The sequence below is a fragment of the Salmo salar genome, chromosome ssa20 (assembly GCF_905237065.1).
Source record: "Salmo salar chromosome ssa20, Ssal_v3.1, whole genome shotgun sequence".
NCBI classification, from domain to species: Eukaryota; Metazoa; Chordata; class Actinopteri; order Salmoniformes; family Salmonidae; genus Salmo; species Salmo salar.
In genome coordinates, this window is record NC_059461.1 from 69,324,182 (window position 1) to 69,345,578 (window position 21,397).

At 42.9% G+C, this 21,397-nt stretch overlaps 1 protein-coding gene across 1 annotated transcript; it reads right to left on the minus strand.

Moving 5' to 3' along the window:
* Window positions 1-541: 541 nt before the first annotated feature.
* LOC106581096 (ATP-sensitive inward rectifier potassium channel 1-like) lies at window positions 542-14,381 on the minus strand. Its single transcript, XM_014162813.2, has 2 exons — window positions 14,236-14,381; window positions 542-4,890 (listed from the first exon to the last, which is right to left on the minus strand). The coding sequence occupies exon 2, from the start codon at window positions 4,871-4,873 to the stop codon at window positions 3,773-3,775; it is 1,101 nt and encodes a 366-aa protein (XP_014018288.1). The 5' UTR covers window positions 4,874-4,890; window positions 14,236-14,381; the 3' UTR covers window positions 542-3,772.
* Between the last annotated feature and the right edge of the window lie 7,016 nt (window positions 14,382-21,397).

The following is a 21,397-nucleotide window of genomic DNA, read 5'->3' on the forward strand; positions in this document are numbered from 1 at the left end:
GCTGTCCCAAGTCCACCTGGTTGTGCTGCTGCTCCAGTTTCAATTGTTCTGCCTGCGGCTATGGAACCCTGACCTGTTCATCGGACGTGCTACCTGTCCCAGACCTGCTGTTTTCAACTCTCTAGAGACAGCAGGAGCGGTAGAAATACTCTGAATGATCGGCTATGAAAAGCCAACTGACATTTACTCCTGAGGTGCTGTCCTGTTGCACCCTCCACAACCACTGTGATTATTATTATTTGACCCTGCTGGTCATCTTTGAACATTTGAACATTTTGGCCATGTTCTGTTATAATCTCCACCCGGCACAGCCAGAAGAGGACTGGCCACCCCTCATAGCCTGGTTCCTCTCTAGGTTTCTTCCTAGGTTCTGGCCTTTCTAGGGAGTTTTTCCAAGCCACCGTGCTTCTACACCTGCATTGCTTGCTGTTTGGGGTTTTAGGCTGGGTTTCTGTACAGCACTTTGTGACATCAGCTGATGTAAGGGCTTTATAAATACATTTGATTGATTGATTGAGTACATTCCTAAGGACACATGAAATTGAGATACAGATAAGCTTTATTAGCATGAATGACAAAGCAAATGTTGCTAAAGTGAAGTGAGATAATTACATCAACAATAACGGCAAAAAAATAAATAACTATAATAATAATCCAAGACGTCATGCCCATAGGTGCACGTGTCACCTCAGATTTGTCCGATTAAAAGAAGTGTATTTTTGTTGTTGTTTCTCTATAATACTACTAGCCACCTAGCAATTTTATTATAGTTCCCAATCTCCCAACTTTATAACTAGCTACCAAGAAGCCATTTCAGGCTATCAATCAAGTTAGAGTAAATCAAATCAAATTATATTTGTCACATGCACCGAAAACAACGGGTGTAGCCTTAACCGTGAAATGCTTACTTACAAGCACTTCCCAACGATGCAGAGTTAAGAAATAATAATACAACGAAAAATTGTAACACAAGAGGAGTAAAATACACAAGAATGGAGCTACAGTATATACAGGGAGTACCAGTACCAGATCAACGTGCAGGGGTATGAGGTATTTGAGGTAGATATGTACATAAAGGAAGGATAAGTATCAGAATAGATAATAACAAGGTATTTGAGGTAGATATGTACATAAAGGAAGGATAAGTATCAGAATAGATAATAACAAGGTATTTGAGGTAGATATGTACATAAAGGAAGGATAAGTATCAGAATAGATAATAACAAGGTATTTGAGGTAGATATGTACATAAAGGAAGGATAAGTATCAAGATAGATAATAACAAGGTATTTGAGGTAGATATGTACATAAAAGAAGGATAAGTATCAGGATAGATAATAATAAGAGTAAAATAAAGAACAGAGCATATGAGTGTAAAAGTGTGTGTGTGTGTGTGTATGTTTGCGTGTGTCTGTGTGTGTGTGTGTCTGTGTGTTTGTGTTTGTGTTTGTGTTGTGTCGTTATGCGTGTGTGTGTATATGTGTGTTTGTGTGGTCGGTATGCGTGTGTGTGTTATGTGCATGTGTATGTAGTGTATGTGCATGTGTGTGGGTTTCGTGTGAGAGTGTCAGTGTAGTGAGTGTGTATTTCGTGTGTTTACACTGAATATACAAAACAATAGGACCACCAGCTCTTTTCATGACATAGACTGACCAGGTGAATCGAGGTGAAAGATATGATCCCTTGTTGATGACACTTATGAAATCCACTTCAATAAGTGTAGATGAAGAGGAGACAGGTTAAAGATAGTCCAGTGTGGCTCAGTTGGTAGAACATGGTTCGATACCCACAGGGGACCAGCATGAAAAATGTATGCACTCACTACTGTAAGTCAATCTGGATAAGAGCGTTTGCTAAATGACAAAAAATTAAGACATGGATTTTGTATGTGTGCAATTCAGACAGTGAATGAACAAGACAAAATATTTAAGTGCCTTTGAATGGGGCATGGTATTAGGTGCCAGGCGCACCAGTTTGAGTGTATGGAGAAATGCAAGGCTGCTGGGTTTTTCACGCTCAACAGTTTCCTGTGTGTATCACAACTTGACACAACTGAATTGAGGCTGTTCTGGCTGTTCTGAGGGCAAAAGGGGGTGCAATTCAATATTAGGAAGATGTTACTAATGTTTTGTACACTCCGTTTATATATGAATTATTTAGTAGTCTTATGGCTATTTAGCAGTTTTATGGCTTGGGGGTAGAAGCTGTCTCGGAGCCTGTTGGTCAGAGAGCCGATGCTCCGGTACTGTTTGCCAGACGGTAGCAGAGTGAACAGTCAATGGCTTGGGTGGATGGGGTCTTCGCCAATTTTTTGTGCCCTCTTCACGACTTTGCGGGGGGTGTGGACCATGTTAAGTTCTTAGTGATGTGGATGCCAAGTAACTTGAAGCTCTCAAACCGCTCCACAACAGCCCCATCGATGTGGATGAAGGGCGTGCTCTCCCCTATTTCTCCTGTAGTCCACGATCAGCTCCTTGGTCTTATTGATGTTTAGGGAGAGGTTGTTGTCATGGCCCCACACTGCCCAGTCTCTGACCTCATTCCTGTAAATCTTGTCTCATTGCCATCGATGATCAGGCCTACCACAGTTGTGTCTCCAGCAAACTTAATGATGGTGTTGGTGTCGTGTATGGCCACACAGGTGTGGGTGAACAGGGAGTACAGGAGGGAACTAAGCACACACCCTTGAGGGGCCCCTGCGTTGATGGCCAGCATAGCCAAGGTGTTGTTGCCTACCCTCACCACCTGGGGCCGTCCCGTCAGGAAGTCCAGGTTCCAGATACAGTGGGAGGTGTGCACCTATCAGTTGGTGTGCAGTTTCTTGTTTGTTTATGGTCTCATACAGTTTGTTGAGTTTCAGAGTGATATTGGCTTGTGGAGGGATATATATGGCCGTAATGATTACAGATGAGAACTCTCTTGGTAGATAAAAGGGTCTATGAGGTATTCTATATCAGTTGAGCAAAGGCTAAAGATTTCCTTCACACTGGAAGCAGAGGACCCCTTTGGACTTGCCAGAGGCTGGCTTCATCCGACTATGCCGCTGAAAGGAGAAACAGCAGAGTCCTACGTACATAGTCATACAGCCACGTCTCTGCAAGGCATAAAATATTTCAGCTTTTTAAGTCTCTTGAACGAAGTAGAGGGTCAGAGGATCAAGTAGGTAATGGTGAGAGGTTAGCATGTCTAGGGGTATGATCTTTGACCCTGGGTAACTTTCTCACTCATCATTATTTACGATATATTCAGGATTATTTCTAATCATGGTACCATTCACAATAATGTAGAAGTGTTTAGAAACATATTATATTCTTATTTACAATAGAACTCACTCCAGAATGACACAATACATTATTTACCATTAATTTCTGTTGGGCTCAAAATAATCTGAAACACAACCAAGACAAACTGCAAATACATCCAACAAGTTTGTAGTCACAAGCTTGAAGTAGTCATTGCATGCTAGGAATATGGAAACAAATGCTAAACTTTTGACTACTTTATATATAAGAATCTTAGGGATGTCAATACTTTTGACCCCAATATATTACTTGTTAAACAAAATCTCTTTCTCTGAGCAATTTTCTTAGTATAAAATAATATAATTGCAAAAATTATAGCTCAGTATTTGAATAAATTTTTATAGTCACTATTGGTCATCTTTATAAAGGGTGTCAATCATTTCAGACCCTACCGTCTATATAAATATTACAAGATGAAAAAAATTATTCACAAATTGCCATCCAAAAGTTCACATCTTGGTTGTATTAAATTATTCTAGGATATCAATAACTTCAAATCCAACATTGTCGATTGCATTAATGGAGGGGAGGTGGTGTCCCATTATGTTGTGGAAGCAGTAGGCACAGTGTGCAGTGGCCACGGACACTACCTTGGAGAAGTTGGAGAAGTCCACTCTGTACTTGCCCTCTTTGCTGCGGGAGATGATGGGTAGGAAGTTGTAACCCCACATGATCTCCTGAGGAATGAAGGAAGTCCTGACCTGGCAGGCTGAGCTGGTGGTCTCGGCTGTGCCCTCCAGAAAGACCACCAGCTCAAACTCCTGCTTACGGAGAGTGTCCACTGCCATCTCAAAGAAAGGGCTAGTCTTGTCAATCACATGGTAGAGTGTGAGAGGGCACACAAAGAAGAGGTTGTCCTTCCCAGCGTCCATCATGAACTCAATGTTCACCTGGTCCATGATGATTGTCTCCCCGTCGGGTTTGACTGTTGTCCTCAACAGCTTGCCGTAGATCTGGCTCCCGATCATCAGGGTCTTGCGTAAGTTGGCCACTCTTATCATAAGGCAAAGGAAGTCCTTCTTAGGACAGATGACAGCCATCTCACTGAATGAGATGGTCTTGGCCCTTTTCTTAGGGAGGGATATCTTGGACACAATGATTCCACACATGAAGCAGTGTATGAGGGCCCCTATGAGAGTCTGGATAATGATGAGGGCTACGGCACCAGGACATTGGGGGGTGACAGCGCGTACACCATACCCGATGGTGGTCTGGGTCTCCAGGGAGAAGAGGAAGGCCGTAGTGAGACCGTAGACGTTCCACATACAGGGGGTGTGGTTGCTTGGCGGGTTCTGCCACGTCAGGTCCCCGTTGTTCCGGGCGATCCAGAACCACAGCAGGCTGAAGATGAACCAGCTCAGGGTGAATGAGGCGATAAAGAAGAAGAGGACAAAGCGCCAGCGGAACTCCACGAAGGTTGTCCAGAAGTCCACGAGGAAGGCAAAGTGGTTGCCGTACTTCACGTTGCCGAATTCAATGTTGCAGTGGCCATCTTTGGTCACCAGCCGGCTTCTGCGGATTCTTCGCTCCACCAGGTGGTCCTGGATGCGCTTCCGGATGCCAAACACCATTTTCTAGGTGCTGTCGTCTGTTAGAGAGGACAATTTGTTATTTAACACACCCAGACAAATAAATCAATATCCTTGTCATCCAAGAACTGTTAGATATATACAGACTGGATACTATTAATACAGAATACTGGAGTTTTTCATTAATATGTTTAATCTTCAAAGATAAACCTTCATCCGACCCTGTAACCTATACCTACCTGTATGCCAGTCATGAAATTCAAGGTGTCTTAAAACTGCAGACTAAATATTTATATTTTGTTCAAGGCTCTTGGATGCTTTGAATTGAATGTAACAAATTATAAACTAGAATTCAATGATAAATAATGTAATTTTCCTTCAATATCATTGTTCTTCAAATGAAATTTCTGCCATTCACAACTTTCTAAAAGCAATAATGACAAACCAAGCATTGGTCTTTAAGAGGATGTAAGAGATAATGAAGTTGTGTAACATTCACTCTTGGATCCAGACTTGTGAAATAGATCATGTTTTACCTCCTTTAATTCTTAATTTCACACATCGTTACTGAACTAATTAGGTAAAACACAAGGTAAAAGTCCCACTGACCATAATTCTCATCAAAATATAATTATGTGAAACAACTTAGTAGCACAAACGCCCCTGTCAGTCTATGATCAATTAAATGATTTCACCTGCCCCAACCATCAGTCTTATTACTTACTTAAAGTGTTGCTCTAGTTACTAGCAGTTGCTATGCATCACTTGCACATGTGAATCTACATGTAAATCCTGCAATCCTGGGCACATGCCATAGTTAAGACCCCAAGTCATTAGAGAAAACGTTATTGTTGAAATAGTTCACTCCACTGGCCCAAATCAGTCAGATAATCATAACCTTCCTAAAAACATCTAGCCTACTACAACTATATACAGTTGAAGTCGGAATTTTCCATACACCTTAGCCAAATACATTTACACTCAGTTTTTCACAATTCCTGACATTTCATCCTAGTAAAACTTCCCAGTCTTAGGTCAGTTAGGAACACCACTTTATTTTACGAATGTGAAATGTCATAATAATAGTTTAGAGAATGATTTATTTCAGCTTTTACTTATTTCATCACATTCCCAGTGAGTCAGAAGTTTACATACACACAATTAGTATTTGATAGCATTGCCTTTAAATTGTTTAACTTGGGTCAAACGTTTCAGGTAGTCCTCCACAAGCTTCCCACAATAAGTTGGGTGAATTTTGGCCCATTCCTCCTGACAGAGCTGGTGTAACTGAGTCAGGTTTGTAGGCCTCCTTGCTCGCACACTCTTTTTCAGTTCTGCCCGCAAATGTTCTATTGGATTGAGGTCAGGGCTTTGGCGTTCTTAGACTTGCAAGCCTCCCCGTTTTTCCTCCAAACATAACAATGGGCAATATGGCCAAACAGTTCTATTTTTGTTTCATCAGACCAGAGGACATTTCTCCAAAAAGTATGATCTTTGTCCCCATGTGCAGCTACAAACTGTAGTCTGGCTTTTTTATGGCCGTTTTGGAGCAGTGGCTTCTTCCTTGCTGAGCGGCCTTTCAGGTTATGTTGATATATGTACAAAAAAAGTACAAAAAAAATGCATGTAATGAAATGAAATGTATGCATTCACTACTGTAAGTCGCTCTGGAGAAGAGCGTCTGCTACATGACTAAAATGTAAATGTAAATATAAGTCTCGTTTTACTGTGGATAATAGATACTTTTGTACCTGTTTCCTCCAGCATCTTCACAAGGTCCTTTGCTGTTGTTCTGGGTTGGATTTGCACTTTTCGCACCAAAGTACATTCATCTCTAGGAGACAGAATGCATCTCCTTCATGAGCTGAATGATGACTGCGTGGTCCCATGGTGTATATACTTGCGTACTACTGTTTGTACAGATGAACGTGGTACCTTCAGGTATTTGGAAATTGCTCCCAAGGATGAACCAGACTTGTGGAGGTCTACAATTTCTTTTCTGAGGTCTTGGCTGATTTCTTTTGATTTTCCCATGATGTCAAGCAAAGAGGCACTGATTTTGAAGGTAGACCTTGAAATACATCCACAGGTACACCTCCAATTGACTCAAATGATGTCAATTAGCCTATCAGAAGCTTCTAAAGCCATGACATCATTTTCTATAATTTTCCAAGCTGTTTAAAGGCACAGTCAACTTAGTGTATGTAGACTTCTGACCCACTGGAATTGTGATACAGTGAATTATAAGTGAAATAATCTGTCTGTAAACAATTGTTGGAAAAATGACTTGTGTCATGCACAAAGTCGATGTCCTAACCGACTTGCCAAAACTATAGTGTGTTAACAAGAAATTTGTGGAGTGGTTGAAAAACAAGTTTTAATGACTGCAACCTACAGTAAGTGTATGTAAACTTCCGACTTCAACTGTAGAAAGCACAGAATTATTTGATTGATGGTCCCTGGCAAGATATCAGGAATCAAGGTAAGACCAAAGTGCAGACTGTGTGAAGTAACAATGTTTTATTGTAACACAAGGGGCAAGCAAACAACAAGTCAAGGCAGGAAGGGGTAGATTATCCAGAGTAGTAGCAAAGGTGCAGGACGGCAGGCAGGCTCAGGGTCAGGGACAGGCAGAGTGGTCAGGCGGGCGGGTACAGGGTCAGGACAGGCAAGGGTTAAAAACCAGGATGACGAGAAAAAGAGAGGCTGGGAAAAGACAGGAGCTGACAGGGCTCCTGTCTTTTGTGCAATTATGTGTTTTTATTTTGCATTATTTGTAACTTATTTTGTACATAATGTTTCTGCAACCGTATCTTATGGCAAAAAAAAGCTTCTGGATATCAGGACAGCGATCACTCACTTCGGATTAGACAAAGATTTTCTCTTCAACAAGTAGGACGTACAGGACATTCTCCGAACACCCGACAAGGCCAACATCCCAGTTATTTGCAAGAGGAAGAGACGCAGGTACAGAGGACACAGAGTGGGATGCCTCATGAGGATCCGCAGAAGGTGAGTGGGAAAGCAGCTGCCGTTACCGTCAATATTACTTGCCAATGTGCAATCATTGGACAATAAATTAGACAAGGTACGAACACGAATATCCTACCAACGGGACATCAAAAACTGTAATATCCTATGTTTCACGGAATCGGGGCTGAATGATGACATGGATTTTCAGCTAGCGGGATATACACTGCACCTGCAAGATACAGCACACTCCGGTAAGACGAGAGGGGGCTTTTTGTAAACAACAGCTGGTGCACGAAATCTATCTGTCTCTAGATTTTGCTCGCCTGAAATAGAGTATCTGGTGATAAATTGCCGGCTACACTACTTGCCTAGAGAGTTTTCAGCTATACTTTTCGTGGCTGTTTATTTACCACCACAGACAGATGCTGGCACTAAGACCGCACTCAGTCAGCTGTATAAGGAAATAAACAAACAGGAAACCACTCACCCAGAGGCGGCGCTCCTAGTGGCCGGAGACTTTAATGCAGGGAAACTTAAATCAGTACTACCAAATTTCCATCAACATGTTAAATGTGCAACCAGAGGGAAAACAATTCTAGATCACCTGTACTCCACACACAGAGACGAGTACAAAGCACACCCTCGCCCTCCATTTGCTAAATCCGACCACAACTATATCCTCCTGATTCCTGCTTACAAGCTAAAATTTAAGCAGGAAGTACCAGTGACTCGGTCTATAAAAAAAGTGGTCAGATGAAGCAGATGCTAAACTACATGACTGTTTTTTACCTATCACAGACTGGAACATGTTTCGGGATTCTTCCGATGGCATTGAGGAGAACACCACATCAGTCACTGGCTTTATCAATATGTGCATTGAGGACGTCGTCCCCACAGTGACTGTACATACATACCCCAACCAGAAGCCATGGATTACAGGCAACATTCGCACTGAGCTAAAGGGTAGAGCTGCCGCTTTCAAGGTGCGGGACTCTAACCCGGAAGTTTATAAGAAATCCTGCTATGCCCATCAAACAGTCAAAGAGTCAATGCAGGGCTAAGATTGAATCGTACTACACAGGCTCCAACGCTCGTCTTATGTGGCAGGGCTTGCAAACTATTACAGACTACAAAGGGAATCACAGCTGCAAGCTGCCCAGTGACACGAGCCTACCAGACGAGCTAAATCACTTCTATGGTCGCTTCGAGGCAAGCAACACTGAAACATGCATGAGAGCATCAGCTGTTCCGGACGACTGTGTGATCACGCTCTCCGTAACCTATGTACCTTTAAACAGGTCAACATTCACAAGGCTGCGGGGCCAGACAGATTACCAGGACGTGTGCTCTGGGCATGTGCTGACCAACTGGCAAGTGTCTTCACTGACATTTTCAACCTCTTCCTGATAGAGTCTGTAATACCAACATGTTTCAAGCAGACCACCATAGGCCCCGTGCCCAAGAACAAGAAGGCAACCTGCCTAAATGACTACAGACTCGTAGCACTCACGTCCATACCATGAAGTGCTTTGAAAGGCTGGTAATGGCTCACATCAACACCATTATCCCAGAAACCCTAGACCCAGTCCAATTTGCATACCGTCCAAACAGATACACAGATGATGCAAACTCTATTGCACTCCACACTGCCCTTTCCCGCCTGGACAAAAGGAACACCTATGTGAGAATGCTATTCATTGACTACAGCTCAGCATTCAACATCATAGTGCCCTCAAAGCTCATCACGAAGCTAAGGATCCTGGGACTAAACACCTCCCTCTGCAACTGGATCCTGGACTTCCTGGCGGGCTGCCCCCAGGTGGTGAGGGTAGGTAGCAACACATCTGCCATGCTGATCCTCAACACTGGATCACCCCCAGGGGTGCGTGCTCTGTCTCCTCCTGTACTCCCTGTTCACCCACGACTGCATGACCAGGAATGACTCCAACACCATCATTAAGTTTGCAGACGACACAACAGGGGTAGGCCTGATCACCGACAATGACGAGACAGCCTATAGGGAGGAGGTCAGTGACCTGGCCAGCTAGTGCCAGAATAACAATCTATCCTTCAACATAACCAAGACTAAGGAGATGATTGTGGACTACAGGAAAAGGAGGACCGAGCACGCCCCCATTCTCATCGACGGGGCTGTAGTGGAGCAGGTTGAGAGCTTCAAGTTCCTTGGTGTCCACATCCCCAACAAACTAGAATGGTCCAAACATACCAAGAGAGTCATGAAGACGCCAAGGCCTATCCCCCCTCAGGAAACTAACAAGATTTGGCATGGGTCCTCAGATACTCAAAAGTTTCTACAGCTCCAACATCGAGAGCATCCTTATGGGTTGCATCACTGCCTGATACGGCAATTCCTCAGCCTCTGACCAAAAGGCACTACAGAGGGTAAAGCGTACAGCCCAGTACATCACTGGGGCTAAGCTGCCTGCCTTCCAGGACCTCGACACCAGGCGGTGTCAGAGGAAGGCCCTAAAATTGCAAAGTCCCCAGTCACCCCCGTCATAGACTGTTCTCTCTACTACTGCATGACAAGCGGTACTGGAGTGCCAAGTCTAGGACAAAAAGACTTCTCAACAGTTTTTACCCCCAACCCATAAGACACCTGAACAGCTAATCAAATGCCTACCCAGACAATTTGCATTGTGTGCCCCCCGACCCCTATTTTACGCTGCTGCTACTCTCTGTTTATCATATATGCATAATCACTTTAACTCTAGATTCATGTACAGTGGGGGAAAAAAGTATTTGATCCCCTGCTGATTTTGTACATTTGCCCACTTACAAAGAAATGATCAGTCTATAATTTTAATGGTAGGTTTATTTGAACAGTGAGAGACAGAATAACAACAAAAAAATCCAGAAAAACTCATGCCAAAAATGTTATAAAATTATTTGCATTTTAATGAGGGAAATAAGTATTTGACCCCTCTGCAAGACATGACTTAGTACTTGGTGGCAAAACCCTTGTTGGCAATCACAGAGTCAGACGTTTCTTGTAGTTGGCCACCAGGTTTGCACACATCTCAGGAGGGATTTTGTCCCACTCCTCTTTGCAGATCTTCTCCAAGTTATTAAGGTTTCGAGGCTGACATTTGGCAACTCGAACCTTCAGCTCCCTCCACAGATTTTCTATGGGATTAAGGTCTGGAGACTGGCTAGGCTACTCCAGGACCTTAATGTGCTTCTTCTTGAGCCACTCCTTTGTTGCCTTGGCCGTGTGTTTTGGGTCATTGTCATGCTGGAATACCCATCCACGACCAATTTTCAATGCCCTGGCTGAGGGAAGGAGGTTCTCACCCAAGATTTGACGGTACATGGCCCCCCGTCCATCGTCCCTTTGATGCGGTGAAGTTGTCCTGTCCCCTTAGCAGAAAAACACCCCCAAAGCATAATGTTTCCACCTCCATGTTTTACGGTGGAGATGGTGTTCTTGGGGTCATAGGCAGCATTCCTCGTCCTCCAAACACAGCGAGTTGAGTTGATGCCAAAGAGCTCCATTTTGGTCTCATCTGACCAGAACAGTTTCACCAGTTGTCCTCTGAGTCATTCAGATGTTCATTGGCAAACTTCAGACGGGCATGTATATGTATTCTTGAGCAGGGGGACCTTGCGGGCGCTGCAGGATTTCAGTCCTTCACGGCGTAGTGTCTTACCAATTGTTTTCTTGGTGACTATGGTCCCAACTGCCTTGAGATCATTGACAAGCTCCTTCCGTGTAGTTCTGGGCTGATTCCTCACCGTTCTTATGATCATTGCAACTCCACGAGGTGAGATCTTGCATGGAGCCCCAGGCCGAGGGATATTGACAGTTCTTTTGTGTTTCTTCCATTTGCGAATAATCGCACCAAATGTTGTCACCTTCTCACCAAGCTGCTTGGTGATGGTCTTGTTGCCCATTCCAGCCTTGTGTAGGTCTACAATCTTGTCCTTGACATCCTTGGAGAGCTCTTTGGTCTTGGCCATGGTGGAGAGTTTGGAATCTGATTGATTGATTGCTTCTGTGGACCGGTGTCTTTTTTACAGGTAACAAGCTGCGGTTAGGAGCACTCCCTTTAAGAGTGTGCTCCTAATCTCAGCTCGTTACCTGTATAAAATACACCTGGGAGCCAGAAATCTTTCTGATTGAGAGGGGGTCAAATTCTTATTTCCCTCATTAAAATGCAAATCAATTAATAACATTTTTGACATGCGTTTTTCTGGATATTATTGTTGTTATTCTGTCTCTCACTGTTCAAATAAACCTACCGTTAAAATTATAGACTGATCCTTTCTTTGTCAGTGGGCAAACGTACAAAATCAGCAGGGGATCAAATACTTTTTTCCCCCACTGTACAAACTACCTCAATTGGCCCGACCAACCACTGCCCCCGTGCATTGGTTAACTGGGCTATCTGCATTGTGTCCCGCCACACACCACCCGCCAACCCCTCTTTTACACTACTGCTACTCTCTGTTCATCATATATGCATAGTCACTTTAACCATATCTACATGTACATACTACCTCAATCAGACTGACTAACCGGTACCTGTATGTAGCCACGCTACTGTTATTTTTCACTGTCTTTTTACTGTTGTTTTTATTTCTTTACTTACCTATTGTTCACCTAATACCTTTTTTGCACTATTGGTTAGAGCCTGTAAGTAAGCATTTCACTGTTGTATTTTGCGCACGTGACAAATAAACTTTGATTTATTTCATTTGCATGCTGACAAACAAGATGAACTGGCACAGACAGAGGATAAGTGAGGAATATGGGCCTGGAGGGGTGGAGACAAGCACAAGGACAGGTGAAACAGATCAGGGTGTGACACAAGATTAAAGGCATAGGAGTTTTCTGAATAAATCTGTCCTGTGTTGCTGCCCAGCTATGCCAAATACTGAGTTTGATTTTTTTTTGTAAATTTTATTTTCACCTTTATTTAACCTGGTAGGCAAGTTGAGAACAAGTTCTCATTTACAACTGCGACCTGGCAAAGATAAAGCAAAGCAGTACAACAAAAACAACACCAAGTTACACATGGGACAAACAATCGTACAGTCAATAACACAATAGAAACATCTGTATACAGTGTGTGCAAATTAAGTAAGGAGGTAAAGCAATAAATAGGCCAATAGTGGCAAAGTAATTACAATTTAACAATTTACAATGGAGTGATAGATGTGCAGATGAGGATGTGCAAGTAGAAATACTGGTGAGCAAAACAGCAGAAAAACAAAAACAAATATGGGAATGAGGTAGGTGGTTGGTTGGTTGGATGGGCTATTTACAGGGTCAGGGTGGTGCACTTGTTAGGCCAAACACTGAGTTGGATGGTGGTGTGCTTGTTAGGGAGTGTTGTGCACAAAATTACCAGTGCCATAAGCTGGTGCGTTTGTTTCTACGCTCAATGCTTGGAAGCGTCCTGTCTTTCACAAACAACAATCCAATAATCACACACTATGTTCTGTTGTGAAGCTTTTCTCTCTGGACCTCACAACCCTTTCACACCTAATCATTATTTCTTCTGCATTGTTACTGTAACATTATGAAACAAATTCTGAGATCATTTGAGGTTTACTTTGATATGATCCTTGGCTGATGCATTACAATAATATACTTTTGAAATAGTGATACTTGTATTAGTATTGTATGGTTCAGTTGTCATTTCAGTAATAACTCTTCAACAATGAATGATTTCCTCTGGAAAATCATATAATTATTTATTTCGGCATATTACACACTGTTCTGCAACCAATGACAAGGTAATAGGGACCATTTCCACCCTTGTAATCATCAGTTTGTGATTAAGTGCAATGTTATGACTACATTTATTCACATTTTATTGTTTGAGCCAATTAAATACTTCACTCAATATTTACACTGATAAATGTAGGCAGATGTTGTATAATTTGCTTCTACAGTGAGGTCAGAAAGTTTGCAAATTATGTTCCCCTTTTGAAAGAGAGACTGTGGTTGCTGTAAATATCTCAAATAACAATAACAATAAAACAAATATTTCTCCCAAGACCATTTCCTTTTAATGTTAAGATCCTCAACAATTTACAAGACCACAAACTAGCCAATACATGCACCTGCATAGAAAGTTTGGAGTGGAGTCAGATCAATCCCATTAAGAATTTGTTCTTAACTGACTTGCCTTGTTAAATAAAGGTTAAATAAAATAAAATTAAATACAATATGTTTACTGGCAGACATGTCACTTTTCACTGATAGTGTTTTGGGAAGTAGTGCTTCTTGGAAGCAAGAAGAACATTAGCGGAATGCCAAATAAAAATATATGCAACACATATTTGTAGGAGAGAGTAGCTGTAACACGACAAGCTCACCCTAGGCTCAAAGTGAGTGCATTTAAACATGATAGATATCATCATTACACTGTTGTTATAACAGGAGAATACCAAGTACTCACTGGATGATAATGGTCCAACTACAGAAGATGAGATCCTGTCAGTGTGGAAACTGTGGAAATATAAAGTTGTGTTGCACACGGGATCCCCTCTGTCTCCGTCTCTCAGCCAGTCTCTGATGGTGTGCTCTTTGAACTGTAGTTAGTGTTCTGACAGCTCTCTCAGTGTTACAGATGTGTGTGCTTTTATAAAACTTGGGATTGGAATCACATCAGGTGATATTTACACACAAACATAAAGTAGGCTACCCGTACAGCCCTCCAGCACGACTGTTGCGTGGGCATGTGTTTACCCCACACAGCGCCAGTACCCAGGTCCAGCCTGACTGCCCCCTGCTACCCCACCCGTGTCTTGGGCAGGGCTCTCAATGTATAGATCAAGAGGAAGCTGTGTGCCACTGTTTACAGTACACACACATGCACAATCTCACACACACGCTTGTATTTGCTGTTAAGTCAAATAGTGTTGCTGCATTTCAAATAAAATAAAATGGTATTTGTCACATGCACCGAATACAACAGGTGTAGACCTTACAGTGAAATGCTTACTTACAAGCCCTTAACCAACAATGCAGTTTATCGAAAATACCTTAAAAAGTAACAAATAAAAGTAACAAATAATGAAAGTGCAGCAGTAAAATAACAATAGCGAGGCTATCCGGTACCGCTTGCTGTGCAGTAGCTGAGAGAACAGTCTATCACTTGGGTGGCTGGAGTCTTTGACACTTTTTAGGGCCTTCCTCTGACACCGCCTGGTATAGAGGTCATGTATGGCAGGAAGCTTGGCCCAGGTGATGTACTGGGCCGTACGCACTACCCTCTGTAGTGCCTTGCGTTCGGAGGCCGAGCAGTTGCCATACCAGGCAGTGATGCAACCGGTAAGGATACTCTCGATGGTGCAGCTGTATAACTTTTTGAGGATCAGAGGACCCATGCCAAATCTTTTCAGTCTCCTGAGGAATAGGAATAGGTTTTGTCGTGACCTCTTCACGACTGTCTTGGTGTGCTTGGACCATGGCAGTTTGTTGATGATGTGGATGCCAAGGAACTTGAAGCCCTCAACCTGCTCCACTACAGCCCCGTCGATGAGAATGGGGGTGTGCTCAGTTCTCCTTTTCCTGTAGTCCACAATCATCTCCTTTGTATTGATCACGTTGCAGGAGAGGTTGTTGTCCTTGCACCACACGGTCTGGTGTCTGACCTCCTCCCTAAAGGCTGTCTCATCGTTGTTGGTGATCAGGCCTACCACTGTTGTGTCATCAGCAAACTTAATGGTGTTGTTTGAGTCATGCCTGGCCGTGCAGTCGTGAGTGATCAGGGAGTACAGGACGGGACAGAGCATGCACCCCTAAGGGGCCCCCATGTTGAGGATCAGTGTAGCGTATGTGTTGTTACATACCCTGACCACATGGGTGCTCCTAGTACAGGATCCAGTTGCAGAGGGAGGTGTTTAGTCCCAGGGTCCTTAGCTTAGTGATGAGCTTTGAGGGTACTTTGGTGTTGAACGCTGAGCTGTAGTCAATGAATAGCATTCTCACATAGGTGTTCCTTTCGTCCAGGTGTGAAAGGGCAGTGTGGAGTGCAATGGAGATTGCATCATCTTTGGATCTGTTGGGGTGGGTCTAGGGTTTCTGGGATAATGGTGTTGATGTGAGCCATGACCAGCCTTTCAAAGCACTTCATGGCTACAGACGTGATTGCTATGGGTCTGTAGTCATTTAGGCAGGTTACCTTAGTGTTCTTGGGCATGGGGACTATGGTGGTCTGCTTGAAACATGTTGGTATTACAGACTTGACAGGGAGAGGTTGAAAATGTCAGTGAAGACACTTTCCAGTTGGTCAGTGCATGCTCGACGTACACGTCCTGGTTATCCACCTGGCCTTGCGGCCTTGTGAATGTTGACCTGTTTAAAGGTCTTACTCACATCGACTGCGGAGAGTGTGATCACACAGTCATCTGGAACAGCAGATGCTCTCATGCATGTTTCAGTGTTGCTTGCCTCAAAGCAAGCATATAAGTTATTTAGCTCGTCTGGTAGGTTCGTGTCACCGGCCAGCTCTTGGCTGTGCTTCCCTTTGTAGTCTGTAATAGTGTGCAAGCCCTGCCACATCTGACAAGGGACGGAGCCGGTGTAGTACGATTCAATCTTAGTACTGTATTGACTTAGACCTAGCAACATAAATAGGTTAGACTATGAAAGACTAACAAAGGAAGGAGATGTACTGTACCCAAGACCATGTCCTCGATCAAAACAGATAGCTCTCTTGTGTAAGACAGGTATTATGTTCATTCATTGGGCGTGGAGGAGATGTGTGAATGCGAGATGTAGGGGGTAAACATGGTGTGAATTGCTGTTCGTGTCGTCTTTCACCTCGTATTGTTTCTAGAAAAAGGTGGCATTATTATCTTTCAGAGGGTTCCAATAAATATTACCCTTTATATAGGTATATCGACACACAAGAAGGGATCATGGCTGACTGAAATTATTACATATGTATAATGGTTCCCACTAGTTACCACAGCCACAAAGGGAAAATGGGCTATATAGTAAAAATTCATTAAACATTTTTTTTGCTTTTGGTCTTAATTTCAGGGGTTAGTTAAAGTTAGGGTTAAGGTTAGGTGTAGGTTTAAAATAAAATGTTAAGAAGAGAAATTTTAAAAAATAGGCAGGGTTTATGACTTTGCGGTAACTAGTGACAACCAGGTATAACGCATTATTACCTGTTATAAGCATGTATGAGCCAGTATGATCTTAATATAAGGTTAAAAACTCTTTCTAAGCTGCAACTTCACTCAATCAATGATATTTCCAGCAGTTTTTTATGGAATGTTTAGAAGTTTTGGTCAGAAAAGCAGGTTTTAGCAAATACTAAGACAACATTCAGCAGAGCAAAATCCAATTGAAGTAGCCTACAATCAAAGCAAACTGCAGAATTTGGCCTCAAGCGCTCAGCAAAGGCTTGCAGTTAGTTAATTGAAGTTACAGGAGAATTTAGTATTTTTTTCATTTTAATATATTATAAAAAAAAACTGTTGTCTCAAATGTTTGGTTTCAGCAATGAGTGGAAGTGTGCATGCTATGATGGTTTGCTCTGAATAGTTACGGTTTTCAACAGGGTTGAACAGGGTTGCTTTCTGCTGAGTCATCATATTGAGGTACATTCATATTCTTCAAACATCAGTCTGCCCTGCAGATTCTCTGGCAGAAACGATAGGCTGCTACACGCTAAAATAAAAAGCATTGTCTGACATGGAAATTTGGCTTGCACTCAGAAATTATTGGCTGCTTTTGATCATACAAACAGTCCTTCACTTTTAAAATGATTTGTTTGGCATGCAGCTGCCTCATTGTCTGAATGCATTGGCGAGCACCTTTCGCTGACAGATGAGAAATGAAAACATTCAGAAAAGCAAGCTTTTTTCCATTATGATTCTAGCACAGGGGCATACAGTTGTGATGTATTTGTGTGGATAAGGAGAGTGAGGCTGTACATATCAATGGTACTGTTCCAGTTATACCTTGTTGTGGCTTGCAGGCTTTCCTCAGGACACATCAGACACACTGTGGCTGCAAGTTACCATGCTGGCATCTTACAAGTGCAGGTAGAGACTCTCAGAGTCACATAGAGAGTGTGCGTGTGTGCGTGTGCGTGCGCCCGTGAGTGCGTGTGTGCGTGCTTCCCTTCCTCCCCTGCCTTGTGAGAACAGGTTGCATTACCTAGCTCCTGTCCTCCCATGGCACGTCCTCCCCTCCCAAGACTTCATGACGATTAAGAAGCCGTCTAGCTTGAAGAAGGTAATTACAACGAAGTGAAAGAAAAGGCCTAAATTAAATCTGAGCCTCTGAAAAGCTGAAAATCAATTCCTTTCTCCAGCGGCCTTTCTCGCTCTGTTCTGTTCTGTGAAGGTGCAGTGGCGTGTGTTGTGATATGAGTGCCAATGTAATTTCTTACAGATGTAGGATCTTAATTTGATCACCCTAATGCAGGACATTTAAAACTTGTGTTGTTTTTGAGGTTTAAAAAGTATTCTAAAGTTTGTCATTACCACTTTCAGACGTGATTTTCCCTTAGGAAATATGTATCAACCTATACAAAAATGTCCAGTAATTATAATCCACCTTATAATTCACATTTCCTGTTGCCGCAGGATTGTTTTCTTGCAGTAGCAAACAGGCTCAAATTAAGATCCTACATCTGTAGAATGTTATATGCCACTAAGAGGTGGAAAGAGTACCATTTGTAAGAGAGAACATTAAGTTAAAGCCCAACAAGCTCTTCCTATTGTTCCCCCTGACTGGTTTAATTTCTCCACGTCTGCTCTTATAGATACCACCACACCATAACTAGATCCCCTATCATTTACAATTACAGGTACAGTTCTTCACATTTAGCTGTTGTTTGTTTGGGTGGTAGAAAACACTGTTACAAGAGATGGCTTACAACAAGCCTCTCTCTCCAGCCCATCCAACAGCCACAGCCTGTACTAGTTATTCACCTCTACAACAAACCTGCAGCCATACTTGCAACTGTACATGCACACAAACCACAGCAGCTGTCAGTGCAATTCTTCAATTATTTACTGCTATACTTATTCTCTCCACGGTGTCAGTGTCAGGGCTATCCTTCACACGCACAACACACAATCGTGTGGAAGTGGTCTAGTCTTCCAGTCGAATGCATCCTTGCTTTCTGTTTTGAAGTTGAAATCCCAACCCTATTCTAGAGAAATGTTTGCAGTTCTCAATTTAAATAGTGTCTCTGATAGGAGGTAGAAGCCGGAGAACCAGTACTTCAAAAACATTGACCATCTTTTTAACTGTGGTGTCGCAGATAAATTGTTCAGTGGTCCTGTAATGTTAACTTTTATCTCCCCATGTGATTTATGTTAAGATCCCCATAGAGGAAATGAAAGTGTCCGAACAACGGGATAAAAACCCATTACATGAGATTGAGTAGACCTAGATGAATAATGTATCCAGATAAAAGAAGTAGGTCCACGCACGATTAGATAATTCATAATTTAACACCAATAGATGTTCTCTTTCCCATAAGTTAGCTCTTGCATCAAACATGTGTACGTATATTGATGTTTGGCTGGTAAATAGATGGTTTAATCTGGGGTTGTTCTTGAAATATCCTTTCACTCTTTGACCAGCAGCTCAATCCAAGACAATGATCTACAAGAGCTGTTTGCTCAAGATGTTTGCTTTTATTGAAGTCAGTCCTAGCACAGACGATAAATTAATAATTGAATCATTTTCTGGTGCCAATAGATATGCTTCATTATGATTGTATCATTGCCATGCTATCAATGGTGGCCCTCTGCTTAATACCAAATGCAAAAGGATAATTTAGTGAAGAGGAGAAATATTGTAGATGTTAACGCAGGGACTGTACCTTAAAAGCAGTTAAAACCTATAACTTTCTGCTGCACTGTTTAGTCAGCCAACAGAGCAGAGTGATTATGGAATATTATTTTTTAAGCAATCTCTCCCTCCCTTCCTCCATTCCTCCATAGTCCTGTTTCTTCCTTGATGAGGAGTTTATACGTGGTGTGAGTCCTTGGCATGCTCTGATTTCCCTGCTCTGCTTCCGCCTGGTCCTCCTGCGTGGTCCTTCTTGTTCCTGGGAGCTGGTAACATTTCAGTTCATTGCGCTCTGACAAGAGGATCAATCACAACTAATGAACCCTGGGAAAAGGCAGTGGAATGCAAGGGAGGGAGGGAGGGAGGGAGGGAGGGAGGGAGGGAGGGAGGGAGGGAGGGAGGGAGGGAGGGAGGGAGGGAGGGAGGGAGGGAGGGAGGTGTCTGACACATTTTCAAGGGTCACATCCAACAACCCTGTGGCCTGACCTCCCATCAGTCCATGGTAAATGAGGACAGGGCTTGAGTAAAGGGTCAGACATATGGTCCCTGGATGTGAAGGAGATGTGCAGTCAACCTCCAGGTTCATCAATTACAGCAATATAGCTGTCCTGCCTGACCTGTTTTTACTACATTGAACAAAAATATAAACACAACATACAATAATTTCAATGATTTTACTGAGTTACAGTTCATATAAGGAAATCAGTCAACTGAAATAAATTCATTAAGATCTAATATATGGATGTCACATGACTGGGAATACAAATATGAATCTGTTGGTCACAGATACCTAAAAAAATGGTAGGGGTGTGGATTAGAAAACCAGTAAGCATCTGGTGTGACCACCATTTGCCTCATGCAGTGCGACACATCTCCTTCGCATAGAGTTGATCAGGCTGTTGATTGTGGCCTGTGGAATGTTGTCCCACTTCTCTTCAATGGCTATGCGAAGTTGCTGGATATTGGCGGGAAATGGAACACACTGTTGTACACGTCGATCCAGAGCATCCCAAATGTGTTCAATTGCTGAATATGCAGGCCATGGAAGAACTGGGACATGTTCAGCTTCCAGGAATTGTGTACAGATCCTTGCAACATGGGGCCATGCATTATCATGCTGAAACATGAGGTGATTGTGGCGGATGAATGGCACAAAAATGGGCCTCAGGATCTCATCACAGTATCTCTGTGCATTAAAATTGACATCGATAAAATGCAATTGCGTTCATTGTCCATAGCTTATGTCTGCCCATACCATGATCTCACCGCCACCATGGGGGCACTCTCTTCACAACGTTGACATCAGCAAACCACTCACCCACACAACGCCATACAAGCTGTCTGCCATCTACCTGGTACAGTTGAAACGGCGATTCATCTGTGAATAGCACACTTCTCCAGCGTGCCAGTGGCCATCGAAGGTGAGCATTTGCCCACTAAAGTTGGTTACGACACCAAACTGCAATCAGGTCAAGACCCTGATGAGGATGACGAGCACGCAGATGAGCTTCCCTGAGACTGTTTCTGACAATTTGTGCAGAAATTCTTCGGTTGTGGAAACCCACAACTGTCAGCTGTCCGGGTGGCTGGTCTTAGACGATCACACAGGTGAAGAAGCTGGATGTGGAGGTCCTGGGCTGGCGTAGTTACACGTGGTCTGCGGTTTGATGTCGGTCGGCTTATGGTAGAGAAATTAACATTCAGTTCTCTGGCAACAGCTCTGGTGGACATTCCTGCAGTCAGCATGCCAATTGCATGCTCCCTCAAAACTTTAGATATCTGTGGCATTTTAG

Bases quoted from the DNA above. Each gene is read 5' to 3' on its own strand.
- LOC106581096 (XM_014162813.2), bottom strand. From the start codon at position 4,873: ATGGTGTTTGGCATCCGGAAGCGCATCCAGGACCACCTGGTGGAGCGA.